Consider the following 23,452-nt stretch of genomic DNA (forward strand, 5'->3'; position numbering starts at 1 on the left):
ATACGTGAGTTTTAATCATGGAGTCATGTATTATTTTAAAACTATAATTGCCGAAAAGTGAGAAATAATGATTTTTTTCCGTTTTTTTCTTATTCTTCCTTTTAAAATGCATTTGCAGTAAAGTGGCTCTTAGCAAAATGTACCCCTCAAAGAAAGCCTAATTGGTGGCGGAAAAAACAAGATATAGATCAGTTCATTGTGATAAGTAGTAATAAAGTTATAGGCTAATGAATGGGAGGTGAACATAGCTCGGATGCATAAAGTGAAAAACGACTGAATGCGAACTGGTTAAAGAGACACTGAAGCGAGAAAAAAAAATGATATAATGAATTGGTTGTGTACTATGAATAATTACTAGAAGATTAGCAGAAAAGTAAATATTCTCATACTTTTATTTTCAGGTATATAGTGTTTTTTCTAACATTGCATCATTTTCTAATATGTGCAGATTACACAACACTAAGCTTTCAAAATGAGTCTATCAGAGCAGTCTGTGAAGTAATGACTTAACCTCTAGCAGATAAAAAGAAAACAGTTCACTTACAGTTGAGATAATAAAAGTCAGATAACAGCCCTCTCCACGACTAACTTAGTAGTAGAGATTAATGGCTTTTTTGCATAGAGATAACAACTGGAGTTTCTTAGCTCTTCCTGTACTGGAAACAATTAGACTGATGTATCTGATCTTAATGTTTTATTTCTTAGCTGTACTACACATACAAATCATAATATCATCATTTTTTTTTCGCTTCAGTGTCTCTTTAAAGGACATCCGAGGCGAAAAAAACAAACCTGAGATAACCAATTGTATCTATCCTCCTTCTAAAAATATTTTATATTTCAATCAACTTTTTAAGCTTTTACTGTTTCATGGCCTTTTCTCAATGACGCATTAATTGAAGTATGCCAGGGCTAAAATATATTAACTAGTGACCTTTTTTTTTATCTCTATCCTGCTCTTAGAAGCCATTTACTGCCTCAAAAGTGTTTTATGGCTGCAATTCCTCATCAGTGAGGGTAAAGGCCCATACACACGTCGGATTTTTCCCAGCGGATCGCTCAAAACCAGTCTTATCACCCGAACGACAGTCTGTACACACCCCCGATTTAGCGCACGGACGACTGAACGACGGGACGTTCAAACGACCTGTCGTTCGGAAAAATCCGACGTGTGTATGGGCCTTTACACTAGTGTCCGATTCTCGGACAGGAACTGCCACTTACATACCTGATTTTTAACTTTTTCAGGCAGAGAAAAAAAAAAGAACATAGCCTAGTTATTTGTGTGTGCTAGGCACTGTACATACACACGTCTATCTCAGCAGGTCACATGTCACCTCGTGAGTCCTTTAAGTCACACACAACCTAATGTAGTGGGAACAATGACATTTTCTCACTTCCCAAAACATCTAATTGCAGAAATAGTGCATGGCAAGAACAGCGGATGCTGCTCTAAAGATAACTTGTATGCATATGGACACCTTAAAGCAAAGCTATTACAAACCTGAGCGACAGAAACTTAAAGGGAACCTAAAGCAAGAAGGATATAGAGCAGGGGTCGGGAACCTATGGCTCGCGAGCCACATATGGCTCTTTTCATGTCTGCATATGGCTCTCTGGTTCGCTAAAGAATGGGTGACAGAGCAGCCAGGGAGACTGTGGTAAATTTTAAATTAGTGTTGTCCGGATCATTAACGATTCGGATCTTTGATCCGGATCTCTATTTTAAATCAGTGCACCGATGCCTCCTCCGTGCCCTCACATGACCGCCTCCCTGCACTACACCACCTCCCCTCAAATAGCCATGCTGTGAGCAGCCTTCTCCAGCCGCTGTGGCCAGCATATTGTAGCTCCGCCCCCATGGCGATGCTCAAAATTCATTGGTGGAGTGCCGGGACTGGCAGTGATGATGTCAGCTGAGCCTCCGCGGTGTTGAATTCTGAAGCTGCCTGGCCGTCTGGTTCATCACTCCTTGCTACTGCAATTTGTAAGTCCAGCGCTCTTACTCCTTCCTTCATTCCACGCCTGCACTGATTGCACTTTACCTATTTCAAGCTCCCTTTTTCTTTATCGCTGGATTGCTTGTACCCCTGTGCAGTCTCTTCTAATGCTGCACTATTAGCATGTTAAACCTCGCCAATCAATATCACCTGCCCACCCTGCACCTTAACCTACCTCTCCGCACCCTGACCTGCCTCTCCCATCCTAAACACCCCCCCCCCCCCCCCTAGCATTCTGCCCCCCCCCCCCCCCCGCCCCCCACCCTGCAACCTGACCTGCTGCTCCCATCCTGACCAGCCTCTCCCACCCTGCAACCTGACCTGCCCCCGCATACCCCCAATAAGTTTCTGAATTCTTTTTAATAATGTCCTTATGCAGTTGCTAACCGTTAGCAACTGCATAACAACATTATTAAAAAGAATTCAGACACTTAATGTTCTTTAAAAGTATTGGTTTTACATACAATGCACACATTTTCTTGTATTTAGTTTTAAACCTATTCTATGGCTCTTACGGAATTACATTTTAACCACTTCCCGACCGCCCACTACACAGGGGCGGCGGGGAAGTGGAGCCCTGCAGGACGGCCTCACCCACAGAGGCGGCGGTCCATTTAAGGGCATGGGCGGAGCGATCGCGTCATCCGTGACGCGATCCTCCGCCGGCGCCTGTCACCGTTCGCTCGCCGCAACATCCCGCCGGCTATACGGAAGCGCCGGCGGGATGTTAACCCCGCGATCGCCGCATACAAAGTGTATAATACACTTTGTAATGTTTACAAAGTGTATTATACATGCTGCCTCCTGCCCTGGTGGTCCCAGTGTCCGAGGGACCACCAGGGCAGGCTGCAGCCACCCTAGTCTGCACCCAAGCACACTGATTTCTCCCCCCCCTGCCCCAGATCGCCCACAGCACCCATCAGACCCCCCCCCTGCCCACCCCCCAGACCCCTGTTTGCACCCAATCACCCCCCTAATCACCCATCAATCACTCCCTGTCACTATCTGTCAACGCTATTTTTTTTTTATCCCCCCCCCCTGCTCCCTGCCCCCTCCTGATCACCCCCCACCCCTCAGATTCTCCCCAGACCCCCCCCCCCCAGACCACCCCCCCCTGTTTACTGTATGCATCTATCCCCCTGATCACCTGTCAATCACCTGTCAATCACCTGTCAATCACCCGTCAATCACCCATCAATCACCCGTCAATCACCCCCTGTCACTGCCACCCATCAATCAGCCCCTAACCTGCCCCTTGCGGGCAATCTGATCACCCCCCCACACCAATAGATCGCCCACAGATCCGACATCAGATCACCTCCCAAATCCATTGTTTACATCTATTCTCTCCTCTAAACACCCACTAATTACCCATCAATCACCCATCAATCACCCCCTATCACCACTTGTCACTTTTACCTATCAGATCAGACCCTAATCTGCCCCTTGCGGGCACCCAATCACCCGCCCACACGCTCAGATTGCCCTCTGACCCCCCCTTATCAATTCACCAGTGCATTAATTACATCTGTTCTTCCCTGTAATAACCCACTGATCACCTGTCAATCACCTGCCAATCACCTATCACCCATCAATCACCCCCTGTCACCCCCTGTCACTGCCACCCATCAATCAGCCCCTAACCTGCCCCTTGCGGGCAATCTGATCACCCACCCACACCATTAGATCGCCCGCAAACCCGCCGTCAGATTACCTCCCAAATGTATCGTTTACATCTGTTATCTTCTCTAAACACCCACTAATTACCCATCAATCACCCCCTATCACCACCTGTCACTGTTACCTATCAGATCAGACCCTAATCTGCCCCTTGCGGGCACCCAATCACCCGCCCACACGCTCAGATTGCCCTCAGACCCCCCCCCCCCTTATCAATTCGCCAGTGCATTAATTACATCTGTCCTTCCCTGTAATAACCCACTGATCACCTGTCAATCACCTGCCAATCACCTATCACCCATCAATCACCCCCTGTCACTGCCACCCAACAATCAGCCCCTAACCTGCCCCTTGCGGGCAATCTGATCACCCACCCACACCAATAGATCGCCCGCAGATCCGACATCAGATCACCACCCAAGCGCAGTGTTTCCATCTATTCTCTCCTCTAAACACCCACTAATTACCCATCAATCACTCCCTATCACCACCTGTCACTGTTACCTATCAGATCAGACCCTAATCTGCCCCTTGCGGGCACCCAATCGCCCGCCTACACGCTCAGATTGCCCTCAGACCCCCCCTTATCAATTCGCCAGTGCAATATTTACATCTGTTCTCCCCTGTAATAACCCACTGATTACCTGTCAATCACCTATCAATCACCCATCAATCACCCCCTGTCACTGCCACCCATCAATCACCCCCTGTCACTGCCACCCATCAATCACCCCCTGTCACTGCCACCCATCAATCAGCCCCTAACCTGCCCCTTGCGGGCAAACTGATCACCCACCCACACCAATAGATCGCCCGCAGATCCGACATCAGATCACCACCCAAGCGCAGTGTTTCCATCTATTCTCTACCCTAAACACCCACTAATTACCCATCAATCACCCCCTGTCACTGCTACCTATCAGATTAGACCCCTATCTGCCCCTAGGGCACTCAATCACCCGCCCACACCCTCAGAATGCCCTCAGACCCCAGCCCTGATCACCTCGCCAGTGCATTGCTTGCATCCATTCCCCCCTCTAATCACACCTTGAGACACCCATCAATCACCTCCTGTCACCCCCTAGCACACCTACCCATCAGATCAGGCCCCAATTTGCCCCGTGTGGGCTCCTGATCACTCGGCCAAACCCTCAGACCCCCTTCCGATCACCTCCCCAGTGCATGGATTGCATCTATTTTCCCCTCTAACCACCCCCTGAGACACCCATCAATCACCTCCTGTCACCCCCCTAGCACTCCTATCCATCAGATCAGGCCTAATACAACCTGTCATCTAAAAGGCCACCCTGCTTATGACCGGTTCCACAAAATTCGCCCCCTCATAGACCACCTGTCATCAAAATTTGCAGATGCTTATACCCCTGAACAGTCATTTTGAGACATTTGGTTTCCAGACTACTCACGGTTTTGGGCCTGTAAAATGCCAGGGCGGTATAGGAACCCCACAAGTGACCCCATTTTAGAAAAAAAAGACACCCCAAGGTATTATGTTAGGTGTATGACGAGTTCATAGAAGATTTAATTTTTTGTCAAAAGTTAGCGGAAATTAATTTTTATTGGTTTTTTTTCACAAAGTGTCATTTTTCACTAACTTGTGACAAAAAATAAAATCTTCTATGAACTCGCCATACACCTAACGGAATACCTTGGGGTGTCTTCTTTCTAAAATGGGGTCACTTGTGGGGTTCCTATACTGCCCTGGCATTTTAGGGGCCCTAAACCGCGAGGAGTAGTCTAGAAAACAAATGCTTCAAAATGACCTGTGAATAGGACGTTGGGCCCCTTAGCGCACCTAGGCTGCAAAAAAGTGTCACACATGTGGTACCGCCGTACTCAGGAAAAGTAGTATAATGTGTTTTGGGGTGTATTTTTACACATACCCATGCTGGGTGGGAGAAATTTCTATGTAAATGGACAATTGTGTGTAAAAAAATCAAACAATTGTCATTTACAGAGATATTTCTCCCACTTAGCATGGGTATGTGTAAAAATACACCCCAAAACGCATTATACTACTTCTCCTGAGTACAGCGGTACCACATGTGTGGCACTTTTTTACACCCTAAGTACGCTAAGGGGCCCAAAGTCCAATGAGTACCTTTAGGATTTCACAGGTCATTTTGCGACATTTGGTTTCAAGACTACTCCTCACGGTTTAGGGCCCCTAAAATGCCAGGGCAGTATAGGAACCCCACAAATGACCCCATTCTAGAAAGAAGACACCCAAAGGTATTCCGTACGGAGTATGGTGAGTTCATAGAAGATTTTATTTTTTGTCACAAGTTAGCGGAAAATGACACTTTGTGAAAAAAAACTATTAAAATCAATTTCCGCTAACTTGTGACAAAAAAATAAAAACTTCTATGAACTCACCATACTCCTAACGGAATACCTTGGGGTGTCTTCTTTCTAAAATGGGGTCATTAGTGGGGTTCCTATACTGCCCTGGCATTTTAGGGGCCCTAAACCGTGAGGAGTAGTCTTGAAACAAAAATGACCTGTGAAATCCTAAAGGTACTCATTGGACTTTGGGCCCCTTAGTGCAGTTAGGGTGCAAAAAAGTGCCACACATGTGGTATCGCCGTACTCGGGAGAAGTAGTACAATGTGTTTTGGGGTGTATTTTTACACATACCCATGCTGGGTGGGAGAAATACCTCTGTAAATGACAATCTTTTGATTTTTTTTACACACAATTGTCCATTTACAGAGGTATTTCTCCCACCCAGCATGGGTATGTGTAAAAATACACCCCAAAACACATTGTACTACTTCTCCCGAGTATGGCGATACCACATGTGTGGCACTTTTTTGCACCCTAACTGCGCTAAAGGGCCCAAAGTCCAATGAGTACCTTTAGGATTTCACAGGTCATTTTGCGACATTTGGTTTCAAGACTACTCCTCACGGTTTAGGGCCCCTAAAATGCCAGGGCAGTATAGGAACCCCACAAATGACCCCATTTTAGAAAGAAGACACCCCAAGGTATTCCGTTAGGAGTATGGTGAGTTCATAGAAGATTTTATTTTTTGTCAAAAGTTAGCGGAAATTGATTTTAATTGTGTTTTTTCACAAAGTGTCATTTTCCGCTAACTTGTGACAAAAAATAAAATCTTCTATGAACTCGCCATACTACTAACGGAATACCTTGGGGTGTCTTCTTTCTAAAATGGGGTCATTTGTGGGGTTCCTATACTGCCCTGGCATTTTAGGGGCCCTAAACCGTGAGGAGTAGTCTTGAAACGAAATTTCTCAAAATGACCTGTGAAATCCTAAAGGTACTCATTGGACTTTGGGCCCTTTAGCGCAGTTAGGGTGCAAAAAAGTGCCACACATGTGGTATCGCCGTACTCAGGAGAAGTAGTATAATGTGTTTTGTGGTGTATTTTTACACATACCCATGCTGAGTGGGAGAAATATCTCTGTAAATGGACAATTGTGTGTAAAAAAAATTAACAAATTGTCATTTACAGAGATATTTCTCCCACCCAGCATGGGTATGTGTAAAAATACACCCCAAAACACATTATACTACTTCTCCTGAGTACGGCAATACCACATGTGTGGCACTTTTTTGCAGCCTAACTGCGCTAAGGGGTCCAAAGTCCAATGAGCACCTTTAGGCTTTACAGGGGTGCTTACAATTTAGCACCCCCCAAAATGTCAGGACAGTAAACACACCCCACAAATGATCCCATTTTGGAAAGTAGACCCTTCAAGGTATTCAGAGAGGGGCATGGTGAGTCCGTGGCAGATTTCATTTTTTTTTGTCGCAAGTTAGAAGAAATGGAAACTTTTTTTTTTTTTTTTTTCCTCACAAAGTGTCATTTTCCGCTTACTTGTGACAAAAAATAATATCTTCTATGAACTCACTATGCCTCTCAGTGAATACTTTGGGATGTCTTCTTTCCAAAATGGGGTCATTTGGGGGGTATTTATACTATCCTGGAATTCTAGCCCCTCATGAAACATGACAGGGGGTCAGAAAAGTCAGAGATGCTTGAAAATGGGAAAATTCACTTTTGGCACCATAGTTTGTAAACGCTATAACTTTTACCCAAACCAATAAATATACACTGAATGGTTTTTTTTTTATCAAAAACATGTTTGTCCACATTTTTCGCGCTGCATGTATACAGAAATTTTACTTTATTTGAAAACTGTCAGCACAGAAAGTTAAAAAAATCATTTTTTTGCCAAAATTCATGTCTTTTTTGATGAATATAATAAAAAGTAAAAATCGCAGGAGCAATCAAATAGCATCAAAAGAAAGCTTTATTAGTGACAAGAAAAGGAGCCAAAATTCATTTAGGTGGTAGGTTGTATGAGCGAGCAATAAACCGTGAAAGCTGCAGTGGTCTGAATGGAAAAAAAGTGGCCGGTCCTTAAGGGGGGTAAAGCCCTAGGTCCTCAAGTGGTTAAAATATGTCATGTTTATGGCTCTCTCAACCAAAAAGGTTCCTGACCCCTGATATAGAGGCTGCCATATTTCTTTCCCTCTAAACCAGTGGTCCTCAAACTAAGGCCCGCGGAGGCTTTTTCACTGGCCCCCCAAACTCAAAATGCATAACTTGTAGATGAGGCCAGCTGCACCTTTAAATATCGGCGGCCCGCATATAGAACAGCAGTGCTGGCACCACCCATCCACATACTGTAGAAGCCAGCAAACAGTGATTCGCTGGCTTCCAATCCAATTCTGCATCAGGTGACACTGCTGTCCAACAGGACAGCAGGTTGTCACCTGGGTAGGACTGAACGATTTTAGAAAAAGATTGAATCGCACGATTTCTGTCAGAAATTGCGATTTCGATTAGATTCACGATTTTCTTCAAATCAAGCCAGCCTGCCACTTGTCCGGCTTATGATGTGAAGGTCCTGGAAATATTGAGCCGCCGGGACAGAGTGCGAGAGCCTGCGAGGTGGGCAGAGTCTGCTATTCCTAGCTCCGTGATTGACAGCTGTGCGGGTGGATTCTGCCGCCCGCCAAGCCAATGTTGGGAGATGTTGCGAGGAGTATGCCTCACGAGTGTGAGAGCCTGCGGGGTGGGCGGAGCCTGCTATTCGCAACACTCCGTGATTGACAGCCGTGCGGGCGGAGTCTGCCGCCCGTCCAGCTAATGTTGGGAGATGTTGGGAGGAGGAGTATGCCGCACGAGTGAGAGCGGGCGGGGAATGGGTGGAGTCTGCCGCCTGCTCCGCTGATTGACTGCACAGTCGGAGGAAGTTGGGGAAGAAAGTGAGCCGGCTCCAACCCGGAGAACAAGTGTAGGTAATGGCGCTGAGCCACCGCAAACTGCCGCTGCACAGAGCGGCAGAGGGGACTGCTGGACTGGCTTGCAGAGGGGGGTAAAAATCGTGGCTATGGCGATCACGGAATCGTCATTTCCGTGATCGCGATTTCTATCTAAAAATGATTTATCGTTCAGGCCTACACCTGGGTATGCTTCACTGTCTGGTGCAAAGACATTCTTCTGGCATTGCATGGCTGAATGGTTGCTGCTGAGAGTTCTCCTCTGGGCATGGTTGGGGGAATCAATACCTAGATTCAATGGAACGTTTTTCAACATTTTATGTATGTTCCGGCCCCCCAACAGTCTGAAGTATGTTGACCCGGCCCTTGACCGAAAAAGTTTGGGGACCTCTGCTCTAAACTGCATATTGTCTGGCTTTCCTGCTGACCCTCTGCCTTTAATACTTTTAGCCATAAACCCTGAACAAGAATGCAGATCAGGTGTTCTGACTGAAATCTGACTGGATTAGCTGCATGCTTGTTTCAGGTGTGCGATTCATACACTATTGCAGCCAAAGAGGATAACCAGGCCACTGGTATTGCTTAAAAGGAAATAAATATGGAAGCCTCGCTTTAGGTTCTCTTTAAAGGAATTCCGAGGTAAGTATATATATAAAAAAATAAATAAAAAAGCATATGATCGATTCACCTCTGAACTCCTTTAGAAGCACAAGTTCAGCCTCCATTTTTTTTTTGTAATACATATAACAGTAAATTTGCATTTCTTATTCTTCAGCTTCCTTTTCTGTGGAGAGGACGTGCATTTTTTTTCTAGAATAAAATCTGTGCACATTCCCCAAACCATGCCCCCCCCCCCCCCCCACACACACACACACACTATACATATACAAACACACACTATACATATACAAACACACACTATACATATATATATACATACATATATATATATATATATATATATATATATATATATATATATATATATATATATATATATATATATATATATATATATATATATATATATATATATATATATATATATATATATATATATATATATATATATATATATATATATATATATATATATACACATATATACACACACACACACACACACACGTCAGAAAGGCACTGGGCGAGATGGCAGATGGGATCTCCCTTTCGCCACAGACCTCAGCAGAGAGGGTAACTCTTTATGGCCAACACTGCAGCTACAGAAAAGTCTCATAACGAATGACAAGAAATCTGCTGAGCTGCACTTCTAACCAGAAAGAGTTTATCAACAGCATAGGTTGCACCAAATATGGAAAATGTCTGCGTATGGCATAGTGTTTACTCAGCTTGACTGACAATGAAACGGCACAATCACGTCAAAACGATCGACTGTTCACAAGTTATAAAAGCTGCTGGTTTAACCAGCTGTTTTTCACAATTTAGGCCAATGCAGCTTTAAGGCCTCTCTGCAGGGCCGTAGAATTCAGCACACAAGTGATCCCCCCCCCCCCCTTTTCTGCCCTCCAACAGAGCTTTCTGTTGATGGGCTGTGATCGCTGCTGAATTATATATATATATATATATATATATATATATATATATATATATATATATATATATATATATATATATATATATATATATATATATATATATATATATATATATATATATATATATATGTTTTATTTTTAATAGATATGGTTCTTTTTTATTATTTTTATTTCACTCCCTCCCCCCGCCAGCCAATCATAGCGATCGTTGTCATAGGCATCAGCCTATGAGAGCCGATCGCTCCTGTGCCTCCCAGGGGGACAGCAGTGTCACATGGCTGTCCCCAGTACAGCGCTGCTGTAGATCGCAGTGCTGTACAATGTAAATGGACACTTATTGCTGCTGGGAGATTGGTGACAGAGCGGAGCTCCGTCATTCTAGCGGGGATGCACGCGATCCCCTGCAATCTCCACCCCACTTCACGCCAATTGGAGTTGAGTGGTCCTGGGGTTGCCGCCGCGTCCACGACGATTGCCGTGGAGCGGTCGTTTAGTTAAGCCATTCATGCCTCCACAGGAACAACTCAAGGACAAACAGAAAGACTTGCACAGTGCGGTAGGAATAGGTTTTCTTTTTGCATTAACCACCCTGGCGTTCTATTAAGATCGCCAGGGCGGCTGCGGGAGGGTTTTTTTTTTAATAAAAAAAAAAAAACTATTTCATGCAGCCAACTGAAAGTTGGCTGCATGAAAGCCCACTAGAGGGCGCTCCGGAGGCGTTCTTCTGATCGCCTCCGGCGGCCTTCCGTGTTTCGCTTACCTCGTCGCCATGGCGACGAGCGGAGTGACGTCCTGACGTCAGCCGCCTCCGATCCAGCCCTTAGCGCTGGCTGGAACTTTTTGTTCCGGCTACGCTGGGCTCAGGCGGCTGGGGGGACCCTCTTTCGCTGCTGCACGCGGCGGCGATCAGGCAGCACACGCGGCTGGCAAATTGCCGGCTGCGTGTGCTGCTTTTTATCTGATGAAAATCGGCCCAGCAGGGCCTGAGCGGCAGCCTCCGGCGGTGATGGACGAGCTGAGCTCGTCCATACCGCCTGGCTGGTTAACGTATGCATTTGTAGGTCACTTCTGTAGCCTCTCTGGAATTACTACACACTTCCAGCTGAAGATAACAGACACTGATATTTGACCAGTCAGCAATTCAAACAATTTTAGGAACCAGTTATGTGGTATAACAACAGAGGCGCTAAGTAGAGTAAAATTAGTTAAAATTGTTAAAAAGGGGGAAGTGGGTGGACTCACCTCCCTTCTGAAAAAATGGCCAGACAACGGGCAGGTTACTTCAAGTTTAAAGTAACATTTATTATGAGCTCCAAAAGTGCAACGCGTTTCACGGGTAACAGTCCCGCTTCTTCAGGCAAACAATTTTTGGAGGGAGCAAAGTCGGGTCAAGAGCCAGATATAGCGCCTCTGTCACAGACAGACAGAGGCACTATATCTGGCTCTTGACCCGACTTTGCTCCCTCCAAAAATTGTTTGCCTGAAGAAGCGGGACTGTTACCCGTGAAACGCGTTGCACTTTTGGAGCTCATAATAAATGTTACTTTAAACTTGAAGTAACCTGCCCGTTGTCTGGCCATTTTTTCAGAAGGGAGGTGAGTCCACCCACTTCCCCCTTTTTAACAATTTTAACTAATTTTACTCTACTTGGCGCCTCTGTTATACCACATAACTGTTTAGTCCACCCTTGGTGGAGGGGTGTATCCCCATTTCCTTCTATCTACAGAGAGCGACTTCTTAACCCTGAGCGGGGTCAGGTTACAATTCTCCCCGCCTGCTTATCCAGTGGTTGCCTTGGAGGCGAACCGTCCTTGTGAGTATAACCATTGTGTGTGTTTGCATCAGACATCACCTCATTAACATACTACACCATATTGGGCTCTCGGTTCTCCCCCTTTCTTTCAAATTTTAGGAACCAATACATTTGCTGGCTGGTTTTCTCCTTTCTGGTACTTCAGCTTATTTAAAGGACAACTGTAGTGAGAGGGATATGGAGGCTGCCATATTTATTTCCCATTAAACAATACTAGTTGCCTGGCAGACCTGCTGATCTATTTGGCCCAGAAACGAGCATGCAGCTAATCTTATCAGATCGGACAATGTCAGAGTACCTGATCTACTTGCATGCTTGTTCAGGGTCTATGGCTAAAAGTATTAGCGGCAGAGGATCAGCAGGACAGCCAGGTAAATAGTATTGCTTAAAAGGAAAAAATATGGCAGCCTCCATATCACTCTTACTACAGCTGTCCTTTAAGGAATATAATTAAAGGGAACCAAGCACTTTTGTTTCCTGGTTTCTATTAGCTATAGGAGCTGCCACGTTTCCCCCTCCCCTTCTAGCTGCCCATTATTTACCTAGGGGGAGGTATGCAGATAGTATCTGTGGCTTCTGAAATTTTTTTAAGCATAGTATCCAATATCTGCTAAACTTTTAAATGTAAAAAGAGGTGAAACTGTTTAAGTTTTCTTATTAATGAGCCACATTGTTGGCATGCATATTAAATGAGCTATTGAAATGCCCGGTGTGCTAAAAATGGTACTTCGTTCACTTTAAGAAATAACTGTAAAATAAAAATAATTTGAACAAGGCATAAATAACCAGGCTTCTTCCCCCCAGCATATCTATTACTCTGCTCCATACACATCATTATAGCGTATAAGCTCACCGAGGCTTACCAATACGGAGACCGTGGTCTGAGTATTTAGAGCCACAGAGTTGGTACACAGTACAGAGGTGCTTACACTGCGATATATGTAAACTCTACCTTATGGTGGCCATTAACTATACAATTCTCTGGACAATCGATAATCCTATTCAGTCATAATACTGATCAGAAATGATCGTTCAGGCATACTAACCAAATGAAAGCTGCTATGCAATTCAATTAGATTGATGGAATTGATCTGAAAAACGGATCGATTCCACGAATCTGATCAAATTGCATAGCAGATTTCCTTCACGTTAGTGGGCCCGAACAATTGTTTCCTCAATTTATATTGTTAACATTATTAGTATTCTGATTTTTCACATCCAAACCCTAGTCATTTTTTCTAACACTGCTTTTAAATTACATTATTCTTCCAGTATATAAAATACTACGTAGTATACAATGCATTTTTCATTGTACTAAACCAGGTGTGTAAAACTCAAATACGAAGTGAGCTAAAATTGAACACTGGGACCTAGTCGCAGGCCAACCTCAATATCTACTGGTTACCTTCCTCCCTTATAAAGTTCCCAGGTGTCTAATGGCCTCCCTCCAACCCCTATACAGTTCCCTGGTGTCTAGTGGTCCTCCCACCCCTATACAGCTCCCTAGTGTTAAGTGTTTTCCCCCCACCTCCCCCATATGGCTTCCGTGTTGACTCTTATTCTTGATTAAATATATCAAGCCCGAGGACCCCCTGGAACCATCAGAAGTACCCCGTTGAGAACCTAGGATCTAGTAGTGCTTTACCTCCAATATAGCTTCCCTGTTGGTCTAGAGTGGGCCAAACATAATGCAAAGTGGGGAGACCACTTGAGGGCTCAATTTAATGGCTCTGAGGGCCAGATGTTGCCCGTAGGCCGGAGTTTAACATGTATGTACTAAACAGATCTTTTATGTGTAGTGCAGCCTGGCAGCTAGTCGCCAAAACATTGCACCACTGAGCGGATACAGTGTCTATTGCAGCTGAAGCAGTAGATATGGATTGTTTAATGCAGCAACATACGGTACCTCATAGAATTAACTCTTATGGAACAGGGCATGCTGTACCCCAATTGTTCCCCAATAGGTTTAGATTAACTTATTTCTTTAAAACTTACTGAACTTTGTTGTTATTCCCCTTGGATAGAACAAATAAGATTGTACATATTTTGAACTTTTGCAGAATGCTATACAGTAATTATATAAATACCACGTGCGATGAATTCTACCACACACACTTTCATATACATACGCAACTATCCTTCTATCCTTACCATCTGTATATTCCTCAGAGGAGAGCGACAGAAGACTCTGCACGTCACTACTTTCCGAGTCAGCTCCCTCCCTTCCTGGTGTCCTATGTGCTCCAGACACCCACTGGGAAGAAGTCTGATGGACCAGCACAGTCTCTGATCGCTGTGAGCTGCCAGCTGTGTACTGTGAAGTATTTGCCATGTCTTGGTCAGTGACAGGGCTACTCTCCACTGATTGTCCTTGGTTGCTGGAGCCAGATATCTCCTGCTGTATATCCTGTTCTTCTCCTGGGCCTTCTGATAACACGATCTGTACACGAGAGCTGGCAGATGGAATACAGTTTCCAGCGCTGCCATAAACAGCTTCTTCATAGGAAGGAAGGGCTACCTGCACCCCATCAACCATGATAGAAACTTGCTCCCCTGGAACATGCGTTTCCCGCCTGGAAGAGAGATCACATGATCAGACAACTCAGAAATCACATTTGTTTTATGTTCCTCTTCTCTACAAATCTTAGACGCTGTGTCTGCCAAATTCCTGTGCCTACACAGCCGAGAGCTCAAATTACACTTGTGTTTGCTTGAAGATGAGGGGGAGTTAGACAGGTTCTTCTCTCTAAATACACACACACACGGTCGTTTTTTCTGTGTTTTCCTTGCGACCTGTGCATTAGTTCAGGTCAGCTTTAAACTTCACTTTCAAAGTTTCTGGTGAGGAACCCAGACAAGGGCCACTTTCTGCACCACAGACTGGCATTGAATACCGTCTTCCCAGAAAATTGTGTGATGCTTCTCTAAAAAAAAAAATCAATCAGCATTTCCAATCTATGTATGATCTATCTATCTATCTATCTATCTATCTATCTATCTATCTATCTATCTATCTATCTATCATTGAATATTGAAAATGTTATAGTCTCAATAGAATTTCATTAGAATGAAGGTTTTTATTTAACCTGTAATGTACGGGTATGTAAAGTTAATGAAGAGTATTCTATCCACTGAATGCAATATTGGGCATGCTGAGTCCTGGAACTCCGGTCCTGCTGTACAGTTTGAGGCTATACAAATTAACGTAATGTCAACATGGAGAAGCAAAGGACCGTAAGTACTATGGCATAGCAGAGGGGTGATGATTGGTTGACTTAATTCCCTGCACTTAAAGTGGATCCGAGATGAACTTTTACTCATTGCATAATTGTGTTCCTTTCCTATTGTTTATAGGGCATTCCTCAAACCAAATACTTTTTTGTTTTTGTTTTAATACTCTAATTCCCTATAAACTACATAAGCCACGCCCACGGGTTTTCAGAGAGCCAAGGCACTTTCAGACAGTAGCAAGGGCTCATGGGAGCTCAGTCTAGGCAGGAGGAGGGGGAGGTATTACTAGCCAGACATTTCAGAGGCAGAGGGAGGAGGAGGGGGGATTAGGTTTCTTTGCTCAAGATGCAGATAAGCCTGCCTCTGTGTAATGTTTACCAACAACATGGCTGCTGTCATTGTATCACAGGAATAATCAATCATATTCTGTTAAAGCTGTTTGCAGTTAGATTTGCTGTCTAAACTTTAGATAAGATATATAGACAAGTTACTTGTTATACTTAGTTTTTCATCTCGGATCCGCTTTAAAGGATAACCGGTTGCACTAGCCAGAAATTAAAGGATAACTGAAGTGAAAGAGATATGGAGGCTGCCATATTTATTTACTTTTAAGGAATACCAGTTGCCTGGCTGTCCTGCCGATTTTCTGTCTCCAATATTTTTAGCCATATAGACTTCACATTATTCAGATCTGGCAAGATTAGTGGCATGCTTGTTCCTGGTATTATTCAGACACTACTGCAGCCGAATAGATCAGCAGGGCTGCCAGGAAACTGGTATTGTTTAAAAAAAATATGGATGCTTCCATATTCTTCTCACTTCAGTTGTCCCTTAAGCTGACAATATGCAGAGAAGGTGAGACAGTCAAACACTGCTGATAAACTTTTCAGTGGTACTGTGTGATTACGCTGGATATGCATAACAATAGAGTCCATGCAGCAACTAAACACATACCGTTGTGGGTGTAAACAGTGGTGGGCGCTAGGCACAGATATAATAGTGCGCTTCTGTTCACTTTTCAGCAACACAATGTTACAAATGGAAAAAGGCAGACAGAAGCTGGTTCGTATGATCAGGCCCTTAAGCAGGGAACACACATGTAGAGGTGCGTGCGTTTTGCCGCACAGGGCAAAAGGTGCACTACTGCCATTGGCCATTATAGTCAACAGTCCGCGTGGGAATCGTACACACATTTGCGTCCATGTTCTGTGTTCGCGTTTTCCCAGTAAATTTGTGAATTGGACAGCTTCGTATGTAGAATGTATTCTGCCACATAAAAAAATCCAAACTAAATAGGAAAAAACGTGTATGAGAAAATGCCAACCCCCAAAGACAGAAACCTGGGATTTGCGTGGAAAAGGTTATGTGTTCCCTGCCTACACCTGAGGCTGTGCCCAGCACCCCCCACTGTTTACGCCCGCATCGGTATGGGTGTAATTATTGTGGACATTGAAATTGTAATACACATCCAGCATAATCACACAGTACCATTAAAAGGTCGTCAGCAGTGCCGACTGTATGTTCTCCTTCTCTACAAATGAAAGTAAACCTGAGGAGAAAAAAAAAAAAAAAAAGCATGCACATATACTTCCCTCACTGATCTATATATAGGTTTTTCAGAACCTTCTAAGCTCCATACTGCATCTGGCTTCCCCTCAGTCTTGCCGCTGCATGCCTAGTTTGGGACTCCGGTGAGATTTTCAGGATGCATGCGCTGCTCATCCACGCGCCTGCACTGTAATCATTCCCGCAGTGCGTAGTAGCTGCAGCCGGGAGCCCCTTGGGCATGCACAGATTCTTTCCCTGGACACAGCTGCTGTGCACCACCTGCAGGAGCACTATATGCTGGGGACGAGGGAGCCCATACAGTGTACTCGGACTAGCTAGGTACAGGGCATACAGTGGCAAGATGTAGGGGAGACCGGAGGCAGTAAGAACCATGGAGGGGTTCAAAAGAGCCTAGGGATCAGCATGGTAAATACATATTTAAACCTTTTTATTTTTCACTTTGAAATAATACAGATACAGCTTGCATGAAACTTTTACCTGGTATAAGTAAATTATCTATACATATACACATTTTCCTATTTCTTTCACCCCAGTTGAGCAGAAGAAGCCACACTTTATAGAATGTCTTGTAGAGCACAAAGTGTTGTGTTAAAGAATTTTATTTTTTCTTTGAATAGCATGAAAGCAGGTTTACCTCATATTTTACATCGCTGTAAAGTGAAAGTTGGTTTATATGAGGATTTACCTCTCATCTATACAGTTTGGTTTTTCAGGTTTTACAGAAACTATAAATGACTATGATAAGAGAAAGAGCATCTGCCAAAAACACCTGCTCTTTCTGGAAGCTGCCTGGGGGAAGTGAACCTGTTGAGACGCTTGCACGATTATTTACATGAGCAATTACAAAAAGTACAGCAAATGTGAAGGTGAGGAAATTACACAAAAGAAACGTAACAAACCTGCTGTGGTGAAAGGACTTGATTTTTGGCTGCAGCAACACAAATAAGACGATTAGGAGTAAAATCAGGGCCACAGAACTGGCTGTTGAGGCAACAATGGAAAGTGTGGGAACCCCAAGGCTGGTGTTTTGGCTGGTGTCTATATCAGAAAAAGAAATTTTGCAATTGAACTTCATATAAATTTCTAGCAAAGTTATGAATGCAATTTAAACATACAGTGATAGAGCATAAAGCACAGACCACACAGTGGATGACGGTCACTTGTAAGCATAACAGCCTAAGTACACCTGCACACATCTGTGCATTTTTCAGCAATGCGACCCAGTCTTTAACGTTTATGTGTTGCTGAATAATGTAGACGTGGGCAAGTGTGCTCAGCAGGATGATCTAGGTATCCAGGACACCTGCAGCCCACCATTCTCTGCACCTATTGAACTCGCAACAGTCAAATAGGATTCCTGTGCGGCCATGGGCAAGATCATCAGGATTGGGCATGAGCAGAAGGATTGGGCGTGTGCGGACTTGCCTAATCCACATGAGCTCCTCCAGGGTAGTGCTCGCAGCCAGTAGAAACCCATTTGACTGATGCAAGTCAACAAGTATAGAGTAACCCCACGCAGGAAAAGTGACTGCAGGAGGATGCAGAAAGCCTCTGTACCATCCAGAGCTTTTCCACTACTGAGGTACATATCTAACATTTTTTTGCTATGTCATGTCAGAGCAACTTTACTGTTTAAAACCCTTTTATCAAACTTAAAGTGGACCTAAACTCTTGCAGAAGACAGAAGGAAAACGTAGAGAAATGTACCCTGAATGTATTTAGAGAGTTTAGCATTTCCCTCATTTGTGTATAATCACTAGTTGTAATTTGATCCTCCTCTGTGTCACATGACTGCCTATGGCAGATACGCCCATTTGAAAGCACAGGCTGTAAACAATGTGTCTGCTTCCATGAATAAAGAAGTAGAAACTGTGAAAATGTATTTTAGGATTTGTATGAGCTGTAACAAAGATATGTTTTTGTTTAAAGGTTATTATGCTGTTGTGCATCTTTTAGAGCAGAGAGAAGTTCTGAGTTCAGGTCCACTTTAAAGTCATAAGTACACAATTGATTTTTAGTCTTACTTTAATATAGTGGCATGTCATTCCTACGGTTTATACTAGAACTGGCTCCCAAACAGGCAGGAAAGGCCTAAGCCCACGCTGGTCTGAACTCGGCCGCGGAGTAAGTTAATGACCGCCATGGTAGAGCATTGGGTAGTCAGATCAGCGGTGGTACTGCAGCCGCACGACCCAGCATGTCTGATCTTTAGCAAAGCCAGAGCACCGGATGCGGCCATTCACACCACTCGTCATACCGCCACCTCCCTGCATAGCAACATACATCGTTAATGCTCTCTCCCAATTCTCCACTAGGGAGGGGTAAGGGAACACTGCAGAAACAGTAGGAACAGTTTTGAAGCACATTTTTTTTTAAGCAGGCAAAAGCAAACACTGTAGATAGTTTAATACCAGTATACTTATAAAATAACATAATGAGGTAATATTTCCGGATTATAAAATGGGCCTAAATGCACACCTACTGCATTTATTGATGAAGATGATATTTTAAGACACTTTACGCACACTAAAATAGATCCATAATGACAGATAGTAGAAAATATTACAGCTATTTATTTTTACCTTCATTCTAGTTTCAGCATCAGAAACATTTCTCAAATCTATACATTACTGTATATTGGTAAGTAACCCACACCTACAGTGAGATGCTTAGCCTAGGCTACAAAGTCATGCAGCATTCTGCCTCAGAGCACCCTGGAAGATCTGGTTATGTACCCGCTTACACCAGAGGTGTGTGTTGTGTGTGTGGGGGGGGGGGGGGGGGCGCGGGGGGGAGGTTATCAACAGTCCTACTGTCACACACATAACAAGAGAGCTGAAGGTGTCTATTATAGCCTCGTACACACTTCCCATTTGTGGGGCCCATAGGGATAGTCTCGATCCTTCGAGCGACAGTTTAATGTCAAGTGTTCGACCACTTGCCTAAAGGAAAGTGGTGTGTTGCTATGGAAGGGGAGAGGAAGGGACTATGGAAGGGGAGAGGAAGGGACTATGGAAGGGGAGAGGAAGGGACTATGGAAGGGGAGAGGAAGGGACTATGGAAGGGGAGAGGAAGGGACTATGGAAGGGGAGAGGAAGGGACTATGGATGGGCTGATTCACGATCGCGTGCCTTCCTTAGTTACACGTGTTGCTTACATAGTAACGCATGCTCCTTTAAATGCCTGTGACGTATCGTGGCTACATTAATTAACAAAGTAGCAGCCGACATGGAGCGCACTTTTCTATGGAAGCAACACGCATATCTAAGGAAGGCACACTACGCTGCACGACTGCACCTATCACGCCTCCCTGTATTTAGCTTGCATTGCTGTCATGTTATGAATCAGCCCGTGTGGCGCACAATGGAGCAGAATAAAGGTAGATAGTAGAGAGGTACACAATGCGCTCGGGGGGGGGGGGGGGGGGTTGGGCTCAGGTGACACTGTTGGGCACCTATGCTGTATAGACATGTCACTAGGCAAATTCCAAATGAGGATGAAAGGAGGGACGATGGTGGCGGAAATTATGGTCAACAATCAATCGCTTAAATATCCAGCATGCCTGATCATTGAGCGACCTCGGGAGACATCTGTACACATTAGATTCTCAGCTGAGATTACTTTGACTGCCAACCTCAGCCTAGAACAGTCTGGCGTGTGCACAAGGCTATAGGCATACTAAGGATACCCAGGAGGGGCAATGCTGCAGGCAGACAGTCCTATAAGGTCACAAGCACTTACCTTGGCTCTGTCTACAGCTAATTCCCATAGGTGGGCTCCAGGCACCATTCTTGCATGTGAGGAATTTGTAGTCTCCTTTAAGCATGTATCCTTCTGCGCAGAAATACTCTATGACGCTACCAGACGTGAAGGGCTTTTCACAGTGTGGAGGGTGACACATAAAGCCACCATTCTCTGGCTCCGGGGGTGGGGGACAAACTAAGGGGAAGAAAAGGACAGATTATTAGACCATTATTCACACAATGTTTTACAAAACAGGAAACCAAACTGACAGAAAGAAGACAGGAGTATCAGGGGCAGGGCCAGTACCAGCTCATGTGTTGTAGCTCAACCCCCTTGCAGGAGCGCATGCGTAATTTCAGTATCATGATTGTTTCAAGTACAGAGATGATGACCAATGAAATGCAATTCATCCAAATTGGAGCGCAGATTGAAACTGGACCAACTGAATGTAGCTGCTGATTGGTCCAATTTCAATCCATAAACTTACTGCAACCAACTTGGCACCAATTTGGGAGGAATTGCAGTTCATTGGTCATCTATGTGTGTGATTCGGACATTATCAAAGCCAGAAAGATTAGCAGGAAAACAAGACAACTGGCTTTTTTTATTTTTAATTAATTAAATATAGCAGCCTTCATGTCCTCACTACAGTCACTTTAAATACGACGTATTATGGGAGATGCTAGAGGGGTGTAAAGTGTAAATACTGATATGAGCCCCTCCCACACTCACTGATGCAGAAGAGGACTGTTTGTAGTGCTGCACAGAGGAACTTTTCACATAACTGCTTTGGGCACTGTGGTTACATTGTAGGTGCCCTTTAACCGTACAATTTTTCAACAATCGATGTGATTTTTACGATCGAATTGTATAGAAAATTTGCCATTTATAAAGGCAATCAATAAGGAACAATTCTTTGGTTGATTGCTAAATAGGATAAAATCGATCTGAAAGTTGGATTTTATGATCAAATTTTAAGAATCGTTCAATAAATGTGAACAATCGATAATTGCCTTACGATTAGTTACGATCATTAAAATTGCATCGAAAGATAGCATTTAGTGAAAAATTGTACCCTTAATGGGCACCCTTATGGCTTATCCACACCCTTCCCTCTCCATTTGGCAGAACATGCAGCACACCAAGAATGATCTGTCATTGCCTGCTAAAGGAGCCAAAATGATCACTAAAAAAAATGGTTTTAGCCAGCAGTACATTGACGGAGCAATAGATGTTTCTGTACATTGCCGGAGTAGCCACTTCCACATGTGCCGTCAAACTAAACAAACATTTAGTGCTAAAAATAAAACTAGAAAGAAACCTAGCAGTAATTGTGATTTGGGAAATGTGGATGATGGATGTATTCCCCAAAATAAAGACTACAGACCCTCCAGAAGAACAACTTGAGAACTCAGAGAATAAGCAAGGCCTCACAGTTGTGACCACAGACAGAATCTTGCTGTAGGAGGAATTTACCAGCAAGTAGGCTGAGCTAAGGAGGAAGTGTAACAAAACAGAAGCTAAGAGCAAGTCAAGGCAGGAAGATCGCTGCACAGCTTTCTCATGTCTTACACAGCAGATGGCCTGTTCCCTCAGGACCCCATATTTAGAGTTAGCTGTCCACGTGGCTTGAACAGCTGAGAACAGCCAGTGATCACTAGTAGAAGCTGCACAGAGCTTGTGAGGAGGACGTTTATGTGGTTGCAGCAGCTGAAGCAGAACATCAATAACTGCAGGAAACCACACACATGAAAACAAGCAGCTGAGGGGGGCAGGGAGTATGAAGGGAACACCAGAACACCACTTGTATACATCACACAGACCAGAAGGGGGAAGTGGTGGGAGGGGATATTTATGGTGCCAACTGTATGTATACCAGTAATAAGGCAATCTAATCACATGATTTACAGCACAATTGAAAAGTGTACTTTCCTCAAGTCAAATGACTACTATGTAAAATCCAGCTGTTTTCTGCAGTGTGTATATGGGTGGAAGGCAAATTAGTGGATCATATAATCCTTTTATTTTTACAAAGAATAGTGAGATGGACTGGGATACTTCTAGGTAGGAGCTGAAAATAAGTACATAACAAAAATGTACACAGGCTAGACAGTTAAAGACAAATTCAACATTTTATATACTACATTAAATATTTTTCCCCCTTTCCTTTTTTTTATATTATGTTAATCAGATTAACATGAAACATAACACATGAACGTTCCACATACACCACAACTGACCAGCACATGGCAGTGCAGAGTAACATTGAATACAGCTGCTAGACTAAACACAAATGACAGGGATACATCTATTGTCTTATGCTGGGAATACACCATATGTTTTTACCCCCGATAGATGGGTTCGATTGATAATTTCCCACATGTCCGATATTCCTTCCGATCGTTTTTCAGGCTCGATTTCCCCTAGAAATGAATGGAAAAGGATAAGAAAAACGAGTGGAAGATAAGAGAATCGAGCAGAAAAACCGATCGGGTGGAAAAACGTATTGTGCGTACCCAGCATTAAAGGTAGCTATACATCTGGTGATGATTGGTGGATTCAACCTCTGATCGGGGCTGGGCAGAGGC

The 23,452-nt window shown here is 44.0% G+C and overlaps 1 protein-coding gene across 1 annotated transcript in view; it reads right to left on the reverse strand.

Moving 5' to 3' along the window:
* Positions 1-23,236, reverse strand: part of SUSD6 (sushi domain containing 6) — a 29,847-nt gene extending 6,611 nt beyond the window's left edge. The window contains exons 1-4 of the mRNA XM_068253835.1: positions 23,211-23,236; positions 20,862-21,059; positions 18,020-18,158; positions 14,472-14,893 (exon numbers count right to left, since the gene is read on the reverse strand). Coding sequence (XP_068109936.1) covers positions 14,472-14,893; positions 18,020-18,158; positions 20,862-21,021 — 721 coding nt within the window. The 5' untranslated portion in view covers positions 21,022-21,059; positions 23,211-23,236. The remainder of the gene's footprint in view (positions 1-14,471; positions 14,894-18,019; positions 18,159-20,861; positions 21,060-23,210) is intronic.
* Positions 23,237-23,452: the final 216 nt, after the last annotated feature.

This window comes from Hyperolius riggenbachi, chromosome 9 (assembly GCF_040937935.1).
Source record: "Hyperolius riggenbachi isolate aHypRig1 chromosome 9, aHypRig1.pri, whole genome shotgun sequence".
Lineage (NCBI taxonomy): Eukaryota > Metazoa > Chordata > Amphibia > Anura > Hyperoliidae > Hyperolius > Hyperolius riggenbachi.